Below are 22539 nucleotides of genomic sequence, written 5' to 3'. Positions count from 1 at the left end.
CGGCGTGGTGACTTCATTTGGCCTCCCGTGACGCTTATCATCAAAAACACTCGTACGACCACTAACAAATTCAGCTTTCCAAAATTTTACTGTTGCTAACGAAGGTGCAACCTCACCATAAATTTCGTCCAGGTCGGCTTTGATTTGCACATTCGTTTTACCCTTTTTGTGGAGGAACTTAAATCACTGAACGATACTCGACTTGTTTTTAAAACAAACTAATTGTTTTTTAAACATAAAATTTTAACAGACGTCATGTCATGAATGGCAAATGTCAACACCCAAACCAATTCGGTATCAAGTAGCGCCATCTATCAAAGGCTAGTTTAATATCAATCTCTCCTCGTACATATACAACTCAATCATTTCACTTTTATCATAAGCTGAAGGGAAAAACTTCAACTGTGCACGATCCAATTATTTTTGTCAATATCGAACTGGCCTCATTTTGTTGTATCTAAAGGACAAGGAAATAAATAAAACAAGAACAAGAAATAAACGTTTAGTAATGTAATAAAATGAAGATTTTAAATACCGTTATGAAAATACGTAATACATGAAACGAATTAAAGCTGAGATGTGTTCGAAAGTTAAAATAGATCACTGGGAGGTGGCAGATCTTATGTGAATGTGTTAACCTAAAAAGAAAAAAAATATTAATATACATGAAAGATATTAAATTTTAATAAAATGATCTCCATTGGTTTGTTTACAGCGGCTTTGAGCATTTGATATTATATGATTTCTATGATACTATATGAAGTAAACAATGTATGCTCAACAGGTGGCGTAAATGATATAATTACTTTATTTAATTTTAAAAATTATCATTTTTATCGACTGGAAAATTTGTATTATTTATATGAAAACATTTTAAAATCAAAAATCTTTTGTAAAAAAAGTTAAGATATTCTCCAGGCGTGCATTTTTGAATCGGCCGACTAATATAACATGAAATAGGAAACTTTATAGAGGCGAAAATACGTGACTTAGCGTGACTCTCCATAAAAAAGTTAAGTGTAGTTTATATTTTATGTAATACTTACAATATCATCGATTTTCAAGATCGATCTCACAGTTTCTGTAGCTAAACTCAATGCTGAAGTGCTAACTAAAAGTGGTTGAACAACATTTTCTTCGAGAATATCTGTAATAGCCCCTTTACGAACGTTTATTCCAGCAGATGTTTCCCCTTTGGCATGTCTGTTTCTTAGTTCAGTAACAGTCTAAAACAAATTAATATACAATATTTATAAATATTAATGAGATGAATTACAATGTACATACTAACAGCGGCGGCCAGCCAGGTGAAGTAGATGAAGGTGAGGTTCACCAAAAAAATATAATTAAATTGAGACAAATAAATAAAAAATGAAAGCGACATTATTATATCTAAATTCTGAAATCATATATTTATTCTCTTTTAATTAATCTAAAAATTAAAAAAGACAACTAGCTTTATTAGCGGTACGTACTTGACGGTCAAGTCCTGACCTGTGTCACTAGCCGTGTAGGATTCAGGAATAGGTGAGGTGAATATCATTTTTGATCCATCTGAAATCCATCTGAATAAGCGTTCACGGTTGCCATGGAAACGTGACGTCAGCCTATCCTTAGTGATAGCTGAGTTAACTGGTGAGTGCAGTTCCGTCTAAAAATATATTATCCGTCTTCACCCACTGTTGGATGTGTATTTGGTATTCCTATTTTTCGGAAATTTCTCTCAGCGACAATATTTTGAAATTTAGTCTATTATATAGATTTTTTTAGATTTTTTATTATATAGTCTATTTTTTATATAGTATAGTATTTATTAGTTTAGTTTAGTCACAGTATTAATTTTATTTGTTTAGTGCACTTTATTAATACATTTCTCTGTGGTTTGTTTCGGATTCCGGATATAAAGTGTTCTCGTGTGTTTCGTTTGGACAAAAATAATTTTAGACAGACATGAATCCAATTAATGACTTCTTCTTCTTCTTCCTATGCCGTCTCCATTAACGGAGGTTAGCGACCACATTTCTAAAAGTTTCTCTGTCTTTTGCAACGTGGAATAATTCGTCTACAGTCATGTTTGTCCAGTCTCCAATATTTCGCAGCGATGACTTCCTCTTTTACCTATTCCCTTTTTGCCATCGACTCTACCCTGCGTGATGACCTGCAGAAGACTATATTAAATGGTGGCTAAATTAATGACTTGGTGTGTAATATATTAGAGACTCCGTTTAGGCATTGGAAAAATGAAGATAAAAGGGATGTTGTTTTGCATGGTCGACCAACCAGTATTTTAAACATCTGCGTCTGATTCAGAGTGGTCAGCTGCAATCAGCATCTGACTCAGAGTGGGCGGCTGAATCGAAACTCACCAACCCTTTTTAGCAGGCATGGTGTTTTAATCGCCAAAACACCCTCAATGAAATGTCAAGGTTCAGAACTAAAATACCCCAGGCAAGCAGAACGAATCGTATCTAGTATAAGCGCCCTAAAAAACTGTTTTCAATTTATTAGGGCCCTAAACTCTATACATTTTTTTTAACGAATTTTTAATGAGATTTGGGCGCGAAGTAGGTACCAAAACTTCTTTTTGGCTCCGGCAAGCTTTCCTCATCATCACCACTTTTTTAGGCCACGAGCCACCGCTGCATACTAAGGCATAAGATCATTTATTAAATATCAGAAAATTAATTTATTACAGTATTAATTAAGTGTAAGCTGGTAGAGAAATATGATGACTTGAATCTTCATAAAAAATTAGAGAAATAACAGATACAAACAATAAGAAAAAAATTTGGGAAAGGCTTAAAAGATGGCAGTAGTAAGTATATGCAATAGCTTTTTAAGGACGAAAGAACGGAGATAGAAATACGATGGACGTTTCAGACAGATTGGAAGCATTTGAATTATGGACTTGGAAGAATATTAAGAATAAGTTGGGTCGATAGCGTCAAGAACGTTGAGGTGTTAAGAAGAATGGAAAAAGAGAAAAAGGTTTTAAATATACTCGCGATCATACACTTCGAGTCACCTTGAAAATCACCGATATTTCATTTTTAACGAGCTTTATCGTAAAAAATAATAACACAAATACAAACTAATGCATGTTTCTGAGAATTGTTGTCGGCTTAGCGGTTTACTTTGTAACAAAGAATTCCAATAGTGCCAATTTCGCGGAAAAGTGCACACTTCCTAAAGTAAACGGTACCTGTAACTGTACATACTGTACATACATAGATTTTTCAGCTAGGAAATCCTTTGCCGTCCTGATCCTAGTTTTCTTCTACTTTTCCTTGAAGAATTAATTGCAGCAATACAGATCTTTCTCTGTTTCCCATGATGTGACCGAGCTATTCGATTTTTGCTGTTTTTATTGCAGTTAACAACTCTTTTTTCCTTTTTGCATTCTAAATAAAACGTTCTGGTTAATAACGTGGTCGGTATAGGATATCTTCAGGATTCGAAGATAAAGCCACATTTCGAAAGCCTCAATTTTCTTGCAGGTAGCGTATGTGAGAGTCCACGACTCAACTCCGTACAACAGTATAGGAAATATATAACATCGTAGTAACCTGAGTTTTATGGATACTGATAAATCATGGCATTTAAATAGCTTAGCCATTTTTTTAAATACAGATCTTGCTTTCTCTATCCTACGATTTATTTCTAGGGAATGGTCCCAATTTTCATTGGCGTTCGTACCAAGGTAGGTGAATGTTTTTACTCTTTCTATTGGTTGACCATTCACACCGATTCTTTCAATTCGCTGTTCCTTCTTGGAGATCATCATACATTTTGTTTTCTTAATGTTCAGTGAAAGTCCATATATCCAGTGCCATTATTAGTATTTATTATTGTTTATTTTTTGCCAAAAATGCCTTTGACTATTATTGAAACGGCACGAATTGTTGCGCTTGTGGAAGACTCAACGGCAAGTCGCACGACACGAAAAGACCGTTTCCTTATGCATCGAAATCGTCTACAGGAAGTACGAAATCGCAATGTTAGCACTGCAACAGTCAGGAGAAGACTTCGTTCTTCTGGACTATCTTCTCTGGTATTGGCTACAGGACCGCCACTTTGCCGGACGCTTCGAGTTTTACGATTGCGTCGAGCTTTTGCTCGACAATACGCGCATTGGGGAATTAACGATTGGAGCAAAGTGTTATTCTCAGATGAATCCCGTTGCTGCCTAACTGGATCCGATGGACGTGTAAGAGTTTGGAGGAAAACCGGTGAACGATTTTCACAAGCTTGCATTGCTCCAAGAATGCCATTTGGTGGAGGCTTGGTCACAGCTTGGGGAGGTGTATCTTCCGATTTCCGCACAGAATTACCCTTCATCGAAAATGGATCCTTAACTGCACGAAGGTACATTACAGAGATTCTGGAAGAACATGTTATGCCCACCATTTCAGGTCTTGGAGACGACGCCGTTTTTATACAACGCGTGACCGCACGTTGCCAGGATCAGTATGCAATACTTGGACGAGGTTGGAATTACGAGGTTACCCTGGACAACTAGGTCTCCGGGTCTGAACCCATCGAACATCTCTGGGACGATTTGAAAAAACGTATTCAAACCCATACACCTCCTCCTAACAACGAACAGGAGCTTAAGGATCTGTTAGTGAAAGAGTGTAATAACATACCACAACATGTAATCCGGAGAAAAATTGAGAGTATGCCCCGTCGTCTGCAAGAGGTTATTACAGCAAGGGAAGGCAATACACGATATTAGTCATTGAAATTTCACTGATATTTTGCCACGTTCTGTATTTTCCATTTTTTTCCTATGTCTGTTTTATCAACAATTTGGTTTGTTTTCTGTTTTTTGCAAAATTGCAATATCTGGGAAATGACATGAGGGGCTAGCATTATTACTTGCTGCAATTAATAATACAAGAGAGAATACACAGTAAATTTAGAGCACAAAACTTTAAAAAGAAAGCAAGGGCATTCATGCCATTGATATGTAATACAAAAATTGTTTCATATGTTATAGACCTAACAATGAAAAAGAGAAACCTATAAAAATTTGAACTTATAAAGCTCACCATCAAGCAGAAAAATTACTGATAATCCAACCATAAAATAGAGTCTGAGATTAAAACAGTCAATATAACCTGTGAAAAATGGAATATATTATTTGAGGCTTGTTTAATTGAAACACATTTTTGATGCAGAAAAAATTATTGGCAATTATATCCACAACTAATTACCATTACAATTCCCATTGTTTTACTCACCGATGTATACCCTACTTAAATAATTATTGTGGCCATTGTTTGAAGAATTCTTTTACAGTATTGTGTACCTCTTCGTCCTAGTGAAAACAATTGCCAAGAATGCCTTTTTCAGTGGCCCAAAGATGTGAAAATCGCAAGGCAATCAATCGGGAGTATAGGGTGGACGCTCTAATAATCTCTATCTGAATACTTTGGTAACCTGAGGCCGAGCATTGTCGTGCAGAAAAATTACACTACATGAGAGCTTCCCTGGATGTCTTCGTCTTATTGCTTGATGGAACCTGTTCAATGTTTCATTATACAGGTTTGTGTTGATATGTACGCTAGGTTCTGAAAACTCTATGAGCAAGGGTCCTTCATGGTTGAAAAAAAATTGTTTTTTTAGTCACAATACTTAAAACCGCAGTAAAATACAAATGATAGGAACTGATCAGTGTGATGTTTACAAATATAACTAACAATGAAGAACATCAGTTAAGTGATTACAACGTTTCCAAGGATAACCTGACCAAAGATGAGTTTCAATTGAACAAGCATATATATTACAAAGACAGATGTGTGTGAGTATGTGTGAGAGAACAAGCTGCACAAAATAGTGGTTAAAATCAATCAGACCAAAACAAAATATATGCAGGTAAGTAAAAACGCAGAAATAAGGCAGCCACAAAATATAACAATAGGAGAATACAACATAGAGAGGGTAAAAAACTTTATATACTTGGGATCCCTAGTCACGTCTGATAATAATGTTACGGAGGAAGTGAAAAGGCGAATATTTATTGCAAATAAATGTTACCATGGCTTAATTAGGCAATTAAGATCAGATAACGTCGCAAGAAAAACAAAATGCCAAATATATAAAACCCTAATAAGACCGGTACTCACATACGGCTCAGAAACCTGGACACTCACTAAAAGATAGGAAACGTTGTTAGCCACCTTCGAAAGAAAAATCTTGCGACACATATATAAGGGCACAAAAGAAAACGGAATATGGCGAAGAAGATACAACTCTGAACTATACAACGGACGGCTGCGTTGGATAGGACATGTAGAAAGAATGGAAGAAGTTAAGGATATTAAGTGAGTTATAGTAGAAGTTAAGGATATTTGAAAGAAATATAATACGATAAAGAGAAAGTAATTTTAAATAATAGGAGATATTAAAGAGATGATAATTAAATAATGATCACAACATAAAAATAACATGATAGACAAATGATAAAAGGGAAATAACTGTGCACAAATGTACAATGAATGTGTACAAAAATTGGCTAATAAAAATAAAAAAAAACCTTCAAAGAGCAGCAAAAATTCTCCTTCACTTACTTATTCTGATACCTGTAGCGAACCATCTTTAAAAATAGCTTTTAGATTATACTAACCTGTATGGGATTCAATCCTGCGTTTTCAGCCAAAGTAAACGGTATAATCTCTAAAGCATTCGCATATGCCCTTGTACAAATAGCATCAATACCGTCCAGTTTGTTGGCCATGGCAGCTAGTTTAAGAGCCACCTCAATCTCGGGTGCTCCTCCACCGGCAATAAGTGCCTTCTTGCGAACAAGGCAACGAATTACACATAGAGCATCATGGAGAGATCTATCGGCCTCTTCAAGAACCAATTTGTTGGATCCTCTAACCAGTAGAGTTACTGTCCTGCCTGCATTTTGTGCACCTGAAAGATTATTGTGATAAATAATGATAATAAATCATAAAATGTGACACATTTTAAACTTTTGAAGTGTGAAATAAGTCAATTATGCATTATGAAAATTTATATTGATTTTGTTGTTGTATACTTTCTCTTTTCCCTCTCTATCTATAAACAGTTATATTTGCTTATTGGCGGATTGATGCATCTATAGATGTTGACCCCAACTATTGAACAATCGGCCATACTTCTTTGAATGTTTCGTAATTTTTCCCTTACTATCTTGTTATCATTATTGACAAGTATTATTGAACCAAAGTATCTATATTTTCTATTCATTCTATCTATTTGAAATCATTTATTTGCATAGGAAGCAAAACCTAGGTGTTAATACTACAACTGTTCATAATTTTGTCATGTTTCATAACATTGTCAACTGTTTGTAACTACTTGTTATTAATCTTTCCATTGTAAAGACTAGAATCTGAACACATTAATAATAAAAAATACGAACCTGTAATTTTGACCATTCTATTTCCTGCCACTCCAACCTCTTCAACTAAATCAGCGGTAACCAAGTTTTCAGCAACAAAATGATCTAAAGATGCAATAGGACGGCATCCTAAAGATTTACATACAAATTCGACATCTTCTCTTTCAATATCCTTAATAACCATGCACTTGATTTTATCCAAAAAGTGTAAGGCAAGATCCGAAACTGCATCTCTCAAAATTGATTTTTGAACCTACAATAGAATGTCAATAAATATATATTGATTTTTCTGACACAGTTAGCGTAAGTGCCTACGTTACTGTTACAGAAGAACATAAATGATTATAAACAATTGAAATGATTAACAATAATAGCATAAAAATGAAAACTATGTAATTTTAATAGTTGCCAATAGACACAAATAGAAAGAGACAAGAAAGAAAGAAAAATATGTATAAAAATTAATATTGTTTTCAAAAAAATGGAGTTGTGAAACAAACTCAAAAAATTAATGAACTGCAAAGATACTATACAAGGGAAGGTGGAAGGCAAAAGAGGACCGGGGAGAAGACGCACGTCCTGGCTGAAGAATCTGAGACAATGGAGTCGGAAAACGTCAATAGAACTTTTCAGATCGGCTGCAGATAGTCAAATGGGCGATGATGATCACCAATGTCCTTAGGGATGGGGCACGTTAAGAAGAAAGATACTATATATATAGAATACTATAAATTATGGAATAAAAATACTATGATTCAGGAAAGTGAAAAATACCAAAAGTTGAGATGTTACTGTTACATATGCCACCTTTGAGTTAATACAACTAAAGTAGTATTAAGTCAAAGTTGTAGCGGCTGAATATTGGTTGAAAGCTGGTGAAGAACCTTATTTTAATGTGAATGGATATAGTACAGTGTAGAGACAAGGAAGGTGGCGGTGTAGTGATATTTATTAAGAACTGTTTAGATTATTCTGAAGTCTATAGTTATATCACAAAATGTTCAATTCTTTTCGTACAGATTGATATGCATTCGATAGTAGGGGGAATATATAGACCTCATGATGTCCATAACAATGATCTTTTGGGAGTAGTGGATATGTCCTTAAACATGTTTATGAACAAAACAATAGCCATCTGGGTATTTGGCGACTGTTTTATATAGAACTAAATTCAAGAGAATTTACAAGAAAAATTAATAAGGCAAGCAATCACTTCCAATGGTTCTACAATAGTGAATAAAACTGTTCCTACGAGAACTGATTATCACTCACCCAGTTGTATTGATTATATAGTGACCAAGACCTTAAATTATGATTATATATATATATATATATATATATATATATATATATATATATATATATATATGTTAAGCTTTATATAGTGGATGAGGGCTTAGGTTCTAACTAAACCCAGTTATTAAAATTAAACTCATCATGATTCTGGTGTGATCCCAATTCGTTATGTAACGAAATCATAAGAATTTATTTAAATATCCTTAGTACAAAAACAATAAAAAAAACATTTCCGATACAACAGTGTAACTTGGCTTAATATCATCACATGCATGATTAATATGATCACAGCATCACATAACCTTGTTTCAAAACCAGATTTCCACTATAGAAGGCATAAACAGTTTACAAATAGCAAGTTCCTGCAGGATGCCTATAAATCTGCACAAAAAGAGGTAATTGATGCAGTGGCTAAAGCAAAAAAAGATTATTTCTCAAAAAATTATCAGAGGCACAAAACAACAGCAAAAATAGATGGTTACACTTAAATCATATTATCTACATTTCAAAACATATAAAAAAGACAGTAACAATTCATGAGTTACAATATTCTATATTCAATAGAGCTGAGGACATATCTAATTGATTAAATCAAAACTTCCAATAAATATAGAGGCAGGAATATATATATATATATATATATATATATATATATATATATATATATATATATATATATATATATATATATATATATATATATAGTAACAAGTCTTGGAAAAAAAATTACAGAGGTAGTAAGAAATCTAAAAAAAGGAAATCTCCAGGCTGTGATGGCTTTAATGTGGATATTATTAGAGAGTTTGGAGAGTAGCTGAATTAGCTGAGTAGAATTGTAATTTATATAGCTCTGTGTTGTCCAATGGTACAACTATTCCATGGCACTTTTTTTCCAATTAATCATATTCAATATTTTAAATGGTAAAGGGAACATCCTAGTTTGAGAACCTTAGTTGTGTGAAATACATTTACTGTCTTGTTTAAGTTTTTATTTTGATTGTTATAAAAATTCTTATATATTTCCTTGATATATTAAATTGCTCGATTGCTTATCTCCATTGCTTTCTACAGTTTCGTAATCAGTATACTATCATAGGCTTTCACTAAATCTATGAAAGTTAATGGATGCCTCCTCCTTACTTTCTTCTCTATTATTTGCTTCAATGTAAACTAATGATTCACACAGGAATATCCTGCTCTGAACCCACATTGTCCTTCTGCTTCTCTATACCTACATTCATCTTCAGTTAATTATTTTATTACTTTTTCATACAACCTGCTGAATGTTTGCCTTATTATAATGCCTCCACTGTTATCACCTATGGTTTTATCTCCTTTCTTATGTATTGGTGTTACGTATCCTGTTTCCATTCGTTTGGTATTTTCTCTGTGTTAATACATTTGTTAAACATGTCTTTTATCATTTTTTTCAATTTTTCCAATCCATGTTTTATCAGTTCTACCATAATATTACCCTGTCCACTTGCTCTTCTATTTTTGAATTTTGATAGCTGCTTTTAGTGTATCCACTGTTAGTTCTATTGGTTCTTCTGGTATTTCTTCTGTGTTGTGGAATTTGTTTTGATTGTCTTGAAACAGTTCTTTGATATATAAACTCCTGGACAAAATTAACGCACCACTCATATTTTCTCAATAATTTTTATTTATTGATAATTTACTGTACGACAAGTTGCCTATGGACCTTGTTTGACGGTGACAGTTGTTATGTAAGCTAATAATAGTCTTGTTTTAACAATAATTTGTATCAAACTTCGTTTTAGACTAAAAGCGAGTTAAATTTTTCATTAAAAGTGCCGATTAAAACAAAGTGCTTCGGACATACAAGCTTTTTATTGTGATATTTTTCATCATATGCATGTTTGAAAGTTCATTTGCATAAAAATCAAATAAAAAAATGAACCGCCAAAGAAATTTGTCAATGGAGGAGGCAGTGCGAGCATCGACTCTCCTAGATGAAGGATATTGAATGCGATACGTTGCAGGTTTGTTAGGAAGACATCATTCCAGCATCAGTCGCAAGGTGAGGCAATATAATGAAACAGGGTCGTACCATCGAAGACCAGGGCAAGGGCGAAAACGTGACACTAATCAAATTGATGATCGTTTTTTGAGACAACGTGCTCTCAGAGATAGGAGAGTCACCAGCAATTTGCTAAAAAATGAACTAGCAGATGTTCGAAATGTCGCGATATCATCTCGAACAGTTAGAAGACGTTTACATGAAGCAGAATTAAGCAACAGGAAACCGGCCAAAAAACCCTTGCTTACCAGAGAATACAGGGTTCAGAGATTTAATTTTGCAAGATTGCATCAAACTTGGACCATCGATGATTGGAAACGAGTTCTTTTCTCCGATGGGACTAGAGTAAGCCTAAAAGCTCCAGATGGTCGTGACCGTTTCTGGCGAAGGCGAGGAGGACGGTTCGCCAGCTGCAATATCTCTCCTAAAGTACCTTTTGGTGGTGTCTCTAAAATGTTTTGGGGGGGAATTTGCTTTGAAGCTCGTACGGAGTTGGTCCCCATACGTACCAGGTCTACGAATGCCCATTATTACTTAGACAACATTATTATCGAACATGTAATGCCTTTTGCTCCGTTTCTTGGGCCTAATTTTTTATTCATGCAAGACAACGCTCGTCCTCATGTGGCTCGACAGGTTATTGGCTACCTAAATGATGTTGATATTCCATTATTAGAGTGGCCACCTAACAGTCCGGACATGAATCCTGTAGAGCATCTATGGGACTATCTCAAAAAAAAAGATTCGAAGTCGTAGACCCCCTATTGCCAATCATAACCAACTCATTGAGGCCGTTATTGAAGAATGGGAGAATATTCCGCAGGCTTTTTGTTGAACATTTGATATCAAGCATGCGTCGACGCATAAATGCAGTCATAAGAAGTAGGGGAGGGCCTACACGGTATTAGTGTAGATCCAAATGCATTTTATGGTGTTACTTTACTATTTTTTTTTCTTTTTGTAATTTGGAGTTATGCTAGCTTATTTACACATTTCCAGCAAAAACAAATATTTAAAGAAACAATAAGGCAAATTAAGGTCATGATGGGCTTATTTAAGTCATGTTGGACTTATTTGTAGGTGTTTATTATTATCTCAAAGTAACTTAGTTCTATTTTGGGTTCATATTGTAAATATTTAGATTAATTTAAGTGGTGCGTTAATTTTGTCCAGGAGTTTATATATATTTTTTTAGTGTTGTCTATAGATTTTCATGCTTCTATGCATCTTGTTTCCCTAAGTGTGTCTGGAGTTCCATAAACTTTTTGTCAAATACTTCTCTCTTATTTTTTAAGATAATTTTATTGGCCAAGTTCCTTTGTCTAACATATTCGTATCTACTTCATTTTTTGTACTTAGACTTTTTTGGTATATTTACTTTTTTTTATTTTGACTTCATCTTCGATTTCTGTCCAGCATATTTTCTTATTTATATATTTCCGTTTTCAGTTTATTCTTCTTCTTCTTGAACTGATATAATAAGATACAATATAATAAAAATAAAGTTTTGCTTTTAAGTTGCATGATTAAAGCCAATTATTGATTGTTGTAGTCTTGTTGGTCATGCCCTTGTATAAGTGTGGATTTCTTTATGTTTATAGAAGCTGTTCATTATCAATCAATCAGGAAATCATATATAAAAAAAGAACTAAGAAGTTAAAAATTTAAGAATATCATAACTTATCACAATTTTTGATAATATATTACTTACCAAAAGTACATTACATCCAGCTTTCTTTATCTGCTTGACGATATTTAAAATATATGCTCTCTCTTCTTTTAATACTCTATCCATAGCAGCATAATCAGACACAATGACATTGTGATCCATATCTGTTTTTGGAGGTGAAATACAGAACTGGATAAAACCAATTTTAGCTTTCTCAATCCTTTTTGGTCCAGACACGTTTGCAGATCTTTGTGGGAAAGTAATTCCTTCCACTAATTCAGTATCTTCTACTGTTCCTCCCAGTTGCTTAATAACTTTGATATCTGATAAATTACAAGCTTGTTCCCTACCTAAAATAAAAAAGTGTATCTATGGACAGATCATTGAAGTATACAATTATTATGTCTTTAATTATTTACTTGGGTACTATATATTGTTTATTATTTAGTAATTGGTACATTGGTGTACCACTTCCAATTCTCTAAGTAGCAATGGAAAAACAATTAATAAACAAAAAAAAGCAGTACAACAGTTTTACAAAAATATGACAGCAAATGTTAAAACTGACAACAAATTAACCAGAGAAATTCCTATTAACAAGGGCCTAAAGCAAGGCTATTGCATAGAAACTAGAATTGCGTGGGTCCTAGAATCCTTAAGAATTTCTCTCCAGTCATCACTATGCATCGCCTTCCTCTGCCAAGCATATATTCCCATATTTCTCATGTCTTCATTGACATTATCAAATGAACCATTGGGGACTATTGCAGGTTCATTAGACTTGATGGGATGAGGAACAAAGATATTTAAATAGAAATCGAAATTGATTAGATGTTAGTTAATGTCTAACATATTAGACACAATTAAAGCCAAAAGACTAAACTGTGTGCAAGGCACATGCAGAGAATGCCTGAAAATAGATGACCAATAGAGCCATGGAGACATGATGTTGAAGATACGATGAGCAATAGAGAATGAAGATTGCTTTGATAGAAAATTCTGGAAATTAGGATGTGAGAAATGGCACCAGCTGTAGAAACTCGCCATGAATTAGGAAAGTACATAAATCTTTTTAATGTAGTTCTGATGTAAATTGCATGTTTCTAAAATTTTAAATATGACGATATCCAGAAAATTTTAAAATTATCAAAACTTTGCTAAAAATTATTTGTTGGGCAGTTGAATGTTGACAAGAATATTGATTTCCCCCCAAAAAAATAGCAACCTTAAGATCATTCTTTAGAAGCAACACATTTACAGATTTGGAAAAACTTACGTTTCTACATACAACCAAGAGATTATGTTTTAAATTCTACATTCAGATATGGCACAATGTAACAAAAATATGAATGTAAAAAGCTTTCAATGAATTTCATATGCCTTCTTGATGTTTACTTACCAGGTTCAACAATTTTAAGAACTGCATCAACCGCAAGAGGACCCAAAAGACTTGAATGTTGGGAAACAACTTTTGAGTTTAGTGAAGTGGAGGCACTTTTAATCAACAATTCTCTGTTAGTAATTTCAATTGGAGTGGAAATGTCTGATAAAATCTACAAAATAAAAAAAAGTAAAGGTAGTTATTAAATAACAAGGGTAAATATAATTATTTAAGGTGTAAAGTCACAGTAGATATTTAAAATAAAGTGTTTTATGATTTTTTATGGAAGAAAAAGTAATAGAATAATATTTAAAGCTGTACAATATTTAATCATTTTTCCTTCTTTTCAAAAGAAAATATTTATTCAATAATTTTTTTAAAACTCCTCATATTTGATGAAAGTCATGGTTTTCAAAGAAATGAAAAATCTCTTTGTCAATATATTCCTTCAAAGAAGCATCAATTTGGGATAAAAATTTTCATTATTGCAAACTATCAAATGGGCTATATATTTGATAATCTTATATACACAGGTGGTACTACTTCACTGCTTCAGACAATATAGTAATGACTCTTCTTTTTCTTAAGGTATCTTCTTATTTCAAAGGTTGCTGATCATCATGATTATTTGTACTATGTTCATTGCTGCTCTAAGATCGTTAGACAAGCTTCTATCACACTACGCTTTCCTAAAATCTTTCCCTATATGATATTCCACATAGCTGGTATTATGTTCCTCTCATCATTTGGCAAGGAATTGCAGCTTTCATATCTTTATTTCATTACTTAGTTCTGTTCTTTTGAAAGTCTTCACAATACTTCTTTAAACATGCCTCTGTCTGGATGTTTTTCACATTTGGTCCCAATGAAGATGAAGTGTTGCCATGTCCTTATAATGTATATGTTATATTCTTCAAATACAAAGAGATAAAGCTTTTAAAATGTACATTTTTATTATATTATCTTAAGGATTATGCAATTTTATACCTTATATAAAACATTAATGAATTAATATTTGTTTTGTTTGACATTAATTGCAATTAATTATTAGAAATTTTTTTGGCAATTACCTTTTGATAGGTTAGCGGATAGATTTGGCAATATATTCAGAACTCTCAAACCACCAGTTGCCAGATTGCAACAGATGTCTTTTTAACTTTATTATTTATACTGACATTTTACTATTTCCTTTTAAAAACTGTTTTAAAACTATTTACTTTTCCTTTTTTTGGTAATTGTTAAGTATTAGATTTTAAATATCTTATTGCTTTTGATTGCCTATGTTTCATTTGTAATGTAAATTGCAACATTGCCAAACACCAATATTTCATTCTGCCAAACCCATTTGCAGCTATCTTCACTGGGACCAAATGTGAAAAAGTCCCCTCTGTCTATATAAGATATCCTCAGGATTCTTCTGTAAAGCAACATCTTGAAAACTTCCACTTCCATTTGGAGTGACCATTTAGGAGAATAACAAATTTTTACTTACATCAACTGCCAAGTGTGCTGCTCTTTGGAAAGATTCAGATATTGCTGTTGGGTGAATTCCCCTGTGTAATAACTTTTCTGCAGCATCCAGCAAAGCTCCTGCAATTACAACAACAGAAGTGGTACCATCTCCTGCTTCAATGTCTTGGGCTCTTGATAATTCTACCAACTAGAAAATAATGTAGGTTGTACTATAAAAGTAAGCACAAAACCCAAAAATACCAACCATTTTAGCAGCAGGGTGTATGACATTTATTTGCTTTAAGATTGTAGCTCCATCATTGGTAATTGTCACTTCGCCATTTCCAGCCTGGATCTAAAATACAAGAGTTTTAGTTAGACAACTCTTTATTTAATTATATTGGATTACATACCATTTTATCCATTCCTCTAGGACCAAGACTTGTACGAATAGCATCGCAAACAGCTGAAAGTTTTGATCAATTTTTAAGATGTGACAGTACTTTTATTAAAAAAACAATGCATGTAATCAATAGAAGGGCCATAAAATAGTTTAAGAGTTATGTTTGCAGTACTAGTATATTATATTTTTAAATACAAACCTTTTGCGGCGTTAATATTACTGGTCCTAACATCAGCAGGTTTACTTTTGTCCTTATATGCCACCGTTCTTCCTCTATTTGTGTCACCACCGGCTGTAGGGGCAGTCATATTTGATTTTATTATTTTTTTTATTTAAAACAGATATTACTTCAATGGATGTTTACAGATTAAATTGTTGAAAATTTCACTCCCTAAAATTGGATTATTTTGGTGCTGTCAAACGTCAAAAGAGCATGACTCAAGCAGTATTGCCAAATTAAGATTTAGTGTCACTAACAAAAAAAATATTTTAAAAATATACAAAATACAAACATTTACTAATGTTTGTATTTTGAGAACGATTTCCGAAGTGGAAATTGAATCGTCAATAAACGTACTTTAACCTTTAATTGTGGCTTATTCCCATTTAAATAGTAATTACTTTAAAATGCCACAAGAAAATAGCTTCAGAACAATATTAAAAAAAATATATTTTAAATTGATTCAATTAAATTTTTTATCTATTGTAATTTAACTATTTTTAAGATTTTTATCAATAAAGTATATATATTAATAAATTATAAGATTTACAATATAATACCTATGATTAATATTATTTAATGATTGATAATGATGGTTGCCTAATAAGTGGTTAGGAGGGTGTGGTAAAATTTCTATGGATGTGTGTTGTAAAGTGGGTGTGTGGTTGAAAAAGATTTATCGAAGAAAGACATTGAATAGTTCCCAAAAAAAGACAACCATTCGTTTAAATAAAACTAAATGGAAATAGCTGTAAAAAGTGGGTCAATCTATTTCCCAAATGGAAAAAACAAAACTCACAAAGAAAGTCTATTTCGAACATCTTATAGCAAAGTTCTTAAAATAAGGAAAGACACGGAAATCCAGGACCTAGGCCGAAACAGCGGTTAGCCACGGATATTCTTTTTCTTATTTCTTTGGATTTGTTGTTTTTGCAGTCAACCAGTGACCCTTAGTAGCAGAAATCTCCCACCGTTTCTATAGTTTCGTGTTGCATCTTTAAGTTATTTTGTTGCATTCTTGATATAGCCGGCATATATTTAGTTTTCTGTGAGTTAATCGGAGGTCCGATGTTTTCTAAGGCGTTATTAATAGGTGTGAAAGCTTCAACTGCTTCATCTCTGGTCCTCCAAAGATCACGATATCATCAGCATATGCCATTATTTGTATACTACGGGCATATATTGTACCTGTTAAGTTTATTCCCGAATCTCTCATAAATTTTTCTAAGGCTAGATTGAACAATGTGCATGATAGCGCATCTCCCTGGAATTTTTTTACTTTATTACCATTATTTCGTATATTCTTTTATTTAACATCGTGAAGTTTCAGTGAGTAATAATATAAATAATAACCGTTTTAAAGAAAAAACAATCTATGTAATTAATAGGTATTTATAATATAAAATATTAATAATTAAAAAGAAGAGGGTATTCTTAAATAAACATCTAAAAGACAAGAAAAGAGACTCTGATTCCAGTGACTCTGAAGATGATGCCCAGTGTTTATACTACCAAGACTTCTATTGTTACACATCTACACTTTAGTTCAGTGTTGTCCAGAAGCTGGATTGCCTCGACATTCACGTGTCTACGTAGTCTCTGCTCGTGACTTGCTGCTGTTGTCTTGATTACTTCGGTCATAGTTTCCATACCAAGATCCTGGTGGAGGTTGCTGTTACGGATACACCAAGAAGCATCAACAATGTTCCTGAGTACATTATCCTTCATAATAATTTATTATGAATGGATAATGTTGAATTTTTTCCAATCAACCAATACAATTTCTTATATCTAATATCAAGCTCCCTTTTTTTCTTTTTGACGTGGACTTTCTAGCGCAGCCTCGCGTCTAGGGTGATGCCCAAGTATTTTGCGATGCTGTATAAGGAACTTGGGTATCATTTATTCTAACTGGGAAATTTTCTATTTTTTTATTTGTAACGTTAATGTGTGCAGATTTAGTCTCATTTAATTTTATTCGCCATTTTCTGGTCCAGGTATGTATTGTATTTACCGATAGTTGCAACTTATCAGTCGCTTCTTCACTAGTGTCTCCTATCGCAAGTATGGCTATCATCCGCGAAGGTGGCAATAGTGTTTTGTTCTAGCTCTGGAATGTCACACGTCCGGTACAAGACCGGACCTAATACACTCACTTGTGACACGCCAGCGTTTATCTCCCTTAAATCAGTGTACACTTCTTGTTTTACTCTGAAATATCTATGCGCAATGTGTGATTCTAAGATTTCTGAATACTGTTTAGGCAAGAACGTTCTTAGTTTATAGTTTAAACCCTCATGTCAGACTTTATCAAATGCCTGTGCTACGTTCAGAAGATTGTAGAGCAGACTTTCTTTTCTTCTAATGTTTTTTTCTGTTATATTCGTTATTCTGTGTTCTTGATCTATAGTGGAATGTTTATTTGTGAAACTAAATTGATGATTTGGTACAAGATGTTTTCTTTCTATTATTGGTTTTAATTTTTTTAATAGAATAGTTTTGACATCACCAGAAGGAGTGAATAGGAGAAGGAGTGAATAGGTCGATAGGATGTCACTTCATTAGGAGGTTTACCTGGTTTGGCAATCATTATGACTTCGGCTACTTTCCAGAGTCTGGGAACATATCTCAATCTAAAAGCAGCATTTATTAGGTGTGTCAGCTTAACTATGGCTTTTCTTGGTAATTTTTTAATAGTTCTCCTCTTATGAGATCATATCCTGGAGCTTTCTTAGAATTTATATTCTCTTTTATCTGTTGATACTTCTCTAAATAATGTGAACGTTATTCTTTTTTCAGTTTGGAATGGTTCTTCCCATCTCAATTCTTCACCATCATTGTCGTTGGGTTTGAACGTGCTTTCTAAATTATCTGCAAATCGTTCTGTTTTTTGTTCGTAGCCCAGTTGCCGTGTTCCAACTTGATAGGAGGAGAATGAATAATTGGTATCTTCATTCTTTTTGTTGAAATAATTGAATAATTAATTTCTGCAGTTTGTTCTCATTATCAATAAAAACTTGTTGACTTGCCAAGGCATCAAAATTAGACGTGCCATTCCGCTCCGTGTTCCCTCAAGTATTTTTTGGAACGCCACTGCGTTCAGGCTTTACTGTTCAGAGAAATTTCCGCCACTACATTTAAAATACACTCTAAGATGATGAAATAAAAATTTTAAAACATTTTTTATTATTTTTCATATTTTTAATCTAATAATTAAATGGGGGTCCGGTTTTCGACAGTTTCATCTATATAAACAATATATTAAAAAAGTAACAGGATTAAACAAGAAAATAACAGACACTATTAACAAAATAAGATATGCAGATGACACCGTGATTATGGCAAGCTCTGCTGAACAACTCCAATTACTACTAAACAAAACAAACAGTTTCTGTGATAAATATGGACTAAAAATGAATACAAAAAAGACCAAATACATGATAATAACAAAGAAAGCAAATATACCAACAAACATACATTTGGAAGATGTACCGATAGAAAAGGTTGATAAATACAAATACCTAGGAACCTGGATTTCAGACAATAATGATCAAACAACCGAAATAAGAGCCAGGATAGAAATAGCAAGAAATGCGTCTGTAAAAATGAAAACAATTCTTTGCAACAAAGACCTTAGATTAGAACTGAGAGTAAGAGCACTGAGATGTTTTAGATACTGCAATATGGACTTGAAAGCTGGACATTAAAGCAAGAGCACATAAATAAGTTACATCATCATCATCTTTGGCTCGACAATCCTCTGTGGATCTTGGCCTGCTCTAAGATTCGTCGCCATTCTGTTCGGTTTCTGGCAACATGTTGCCATCTTCTGATTTTTAATATCCGTAAGTCGGTTTCAACTCCATCTAACCACCTAATTCGAGGTCGGCCTTTGCTTCTCCTTCCTACGGGTGTTCCTGTGGTTAGCTTTTTAGCAATCGTATTTTCTGGCATTCGTATTATGTGTCCAGCTCATCTAAGTCGCTGTGTTTTAATGAACGTTATGACATCTGGCTCATCAAAGAGGTGATACAATTCAAAATTATATCTTCTGCGCCACTGCCCTTGGTCGTTTATAGCTCCAAATATTTTGCGGAGTATTTTACGCTCAAATATTCCCAAAAGTCTTTCTTCTTTTTGCGTTAGAGTCCATGTTTCTGCTCCATATGTGAGGACCGGCCTCAGCAATGTTTTGTATATAATAATTTTAGTTCTTCTTTGAATGTTTCTTGAGTGGAAATGCTTTTGGAGTCCATAGTATGCCTTATTTGTAAGATTTATTCGTCTTTTGATTTCTTCGCTTGTTTGATAAATAAGTTACAGTCCTTTGAAATGTGGTGTTACAGGAGGATGCTTAGAATAGCATGGACACAGAAGAAAACTAACACGGAAGTATTGCGAGAAATGGGCAAAGAATGCGAAATAATAAATACAATAAAAATAAGAAAGTTAAAATATCTGGGACACGTAATGAGGGGACAGCGATATGAACTGCTAAGGCTGATAATACAGGGAAAGATAAGAGGAGGAAGGAGTATAGGAAGAAGGAGAGTGTCATGGTTGAAAAATTTAAGAAACTGATTTAAATGCAGTTCTATAGAACTCTTCAGATCAGCAGAAGATAGAGTAAATATAGTGATGATGATATCCAACCTCCGATCGGGAGACGGCACTTAAAGAAGAAGAAACAAGTAAGAAGTTTTAAAATGTCATTAAGCAATTTTTAAAGTAAAATTCAAAAAAATATATATTTTTATACTTGGTATTCGATAGTAACATATTTCGGTAGACTTCAAATATTGTGTAAAAGAAAGAACAAAGTGATCTCCTCCAGTTCGGCGTATCTGATTATTTGTAAATTAAGTATAATTAGAAACCGTAAAAATAATCAAATGTCACCATATCTCTATGATAGCAATCAACGTAAAAGTATATGAACATGCTCTATATTTTTCTGAAACTGGCGTTAATAATGACTCTTTTTGTGAATAAAATACCAATTGGCTTCGTAAATTCATTGCATAAAATGATTCTTATGTCTTTTTATCTATGTTAACACGCAACGATGCATGTACTGATTTTTTTACTAAGTTTGGATGTCAGTAACGTTCAATCCAGTCAAAATGAATATTATTGTCTGTTCTGTGGTCGTGATACTCCTGTTAACGAGTTATTCTAGTAGTTTAAACTGCAAAAGATATTCGTATCAAGCAGTTGCTACTAATTGTATAGAGGATATTATATTCAATCAATTTACCAAAAAGAGAGAGGAAACTACTGCTCTGATTATCATAGTTATAGATAATTATCTTAAATCTCCTGCAGCAGAAATACAAAATAATGTTGTAAAAAATATGCATACTAAAAATAAGTTATTTACAATAAAAATTATATCATTATCTACTATTTTAAAGTCTAGTTACAAAGGCTACGACATATCTTACTACTTACTTTTTCTTGATGAAAATTCTCGATTCGACATGATAGTGAAAAAGTTTGACAGAGGGAAGATGTACAATGCACGCGCTAAAATGTTGCTATATATTGAATTAGATCAGATGAAACAGGAGGATGTGGTGTACAAAATTCTTCTATATTTTTCAAAAAACTACTTTTTTAAGTCAATTGTTTTAACTCATTCACAAGAACACACTTTTAATTTATATACACTAAATATCACAGGCAAACCGAACCAAGTGTGTGGAGTTAATCCCGAGTTGTATATTGTAGACCAATGTTTCAACGGTTAGTTCAATTTTATATATGGGGTAAGTCCGGGAGAGATCGACCACTTTTTGAAAGAACCTTATAACTGTTTTGTTTCCTGAGATATATATTTTTTTAACTTTTGAAGCACTACCCAAAGGTTTAGGATAGTTTATATATTAAACTTTATAATATAATGTGAAGACACATTTTTACTTTAAATTCAAAGTTCAAACATTTTATGGTCGATCTCACCCGCATGTCCGGGTTAGAGTGACCACCAACTTATAGACCGGGTGAGACTGACTTCAAAAAGTAACAAAACATAAAATAGCAAAACATGTGAGAACAGTATAATGATAGAAGTATAAGAAAAAAATATACATAATTTTAATTTATACGACTTTCCTTTTTAGTTTTCCTGCATAAATAGAAAAAAAATCGAATTCTCGAATAAATCGATTTACCACCAATCTGTCCGTCGTAGAAAAAACTATTTCAAATAAAAAATGTAGCTGAGGCAATTTTGAACAAAAATGTTCATTAGCACTTTTTGTGTAAAATAAACCGTTCTCTCAAAAATATCACTTGAAGCGGCGCGGCTACGCGCTCGAAATCAATTTAAAATAAAATTTGTATCAATTCGACGGTAAAAACTCAATATCTTTTGATCAGAGTGTCCTATCGACAAAAATCAAAAATCGTTTTAAAGGTGAAGAGTGCAGTTTTTTTATGCAATTTTTGAATTTTGTCACAATTAAAGTCAGTTTATATAAAAGTGTTAAATAAATAAACATTGCGCGATTTGTACCATTTTTTACGATTCTCATGAGATCATTAAATGTATCACTTTTGCATTAACCGGTCACAATGGAATTTTCATTGTTAAAGCCACGTCTTCAAAATCTATGGCATGAAATTCTGGTTTTGGTTTTTAGCAACAAATGTGAGGCATATGAAACGACGAATTTAAACTTTCAC

General features: G+C 33.1%; 1 protein-coding gene across 1 annotated transcript; it reads right to left on the bottom strand.

The window, feature by feature from the left end:
• Nucleotides 1-489: 489 nt before the first annotated feature.
• Nucleotides 490-16072, bottom strand: CCT4 (chaperonin containing TCP1 subunit 4). Its single transcript, XM_072529162.1, has 10 exons — nucleotides 15832-16072; nucleotides 15643-15695; nucleotides 15495-15584; nucleotides 15270-15437; nucleotides 13796-13949; nucleotides 12439-12746; nucleotides 7412-7643; nucleotides 6629-6921; nucleotides 1047-1226; nucleotides 490-638 (listed from the first exon to the last, which is right to left on the bottom strand). Exons 1-10 carry the CDS (start codon nucleotides 15938-15940, stop codon nucleotides 621-623), a joined length of 1605 nt encoding a protein of 534 aa, XP_072385263.1. The 5' UTR covers nucleotides 15941-16072; the 3' UTR covers nucleotides 490-620.
• Nucleotides 16073-22539: the final 6467 nt, after the last annotated feature.

This window comes from Diabrotica undecimpunctata, chromosome 4 (genome assembly GCF_040954645.1).
Source record: "Diabrotica undecimpunctata isolate CICGRU chromosome 4, icDiaUnde3, whole genome shotgun sequence".
NCBI classification, from domain to species: domain Eukaryota; kingdom Metazoa; phylum Arthropoda; class Insecta; order Coleoptera; family Chrysomelidae; genus Diabrotica; species Diabrotica undecimpunctata.
The sequence above is the reverse complement of the archived record's forward strand: the minus strand, read 5'-3'. Positions and strand labels throughout refer to the sequence as shown.

Bases quoted from the DNA above. Each gene is read 5' to 3' on its own strand.
- CCT4 (XM_072529162.1), bottom strand. From the start codon at position 15,940: ATGACTGCCCCTACAGCCGGTGGTGACACAAATAGAGGAAGAACGGTG. The intron at 15,438-15,494 runs GTTGGTATTTTT...ATTATTTTCTAG, and splicing joins TACACCCTGCTGCTAAAATG to TTGGTAGAATTATCAAGAGC. The intron at 6,922-7,411 runs GTTCGTATTTTT...ATAATCTTTCAG, and splicing joins TAGAATGGTCAAAATTACAG to GTGCACAAAATGCAGGCAGG.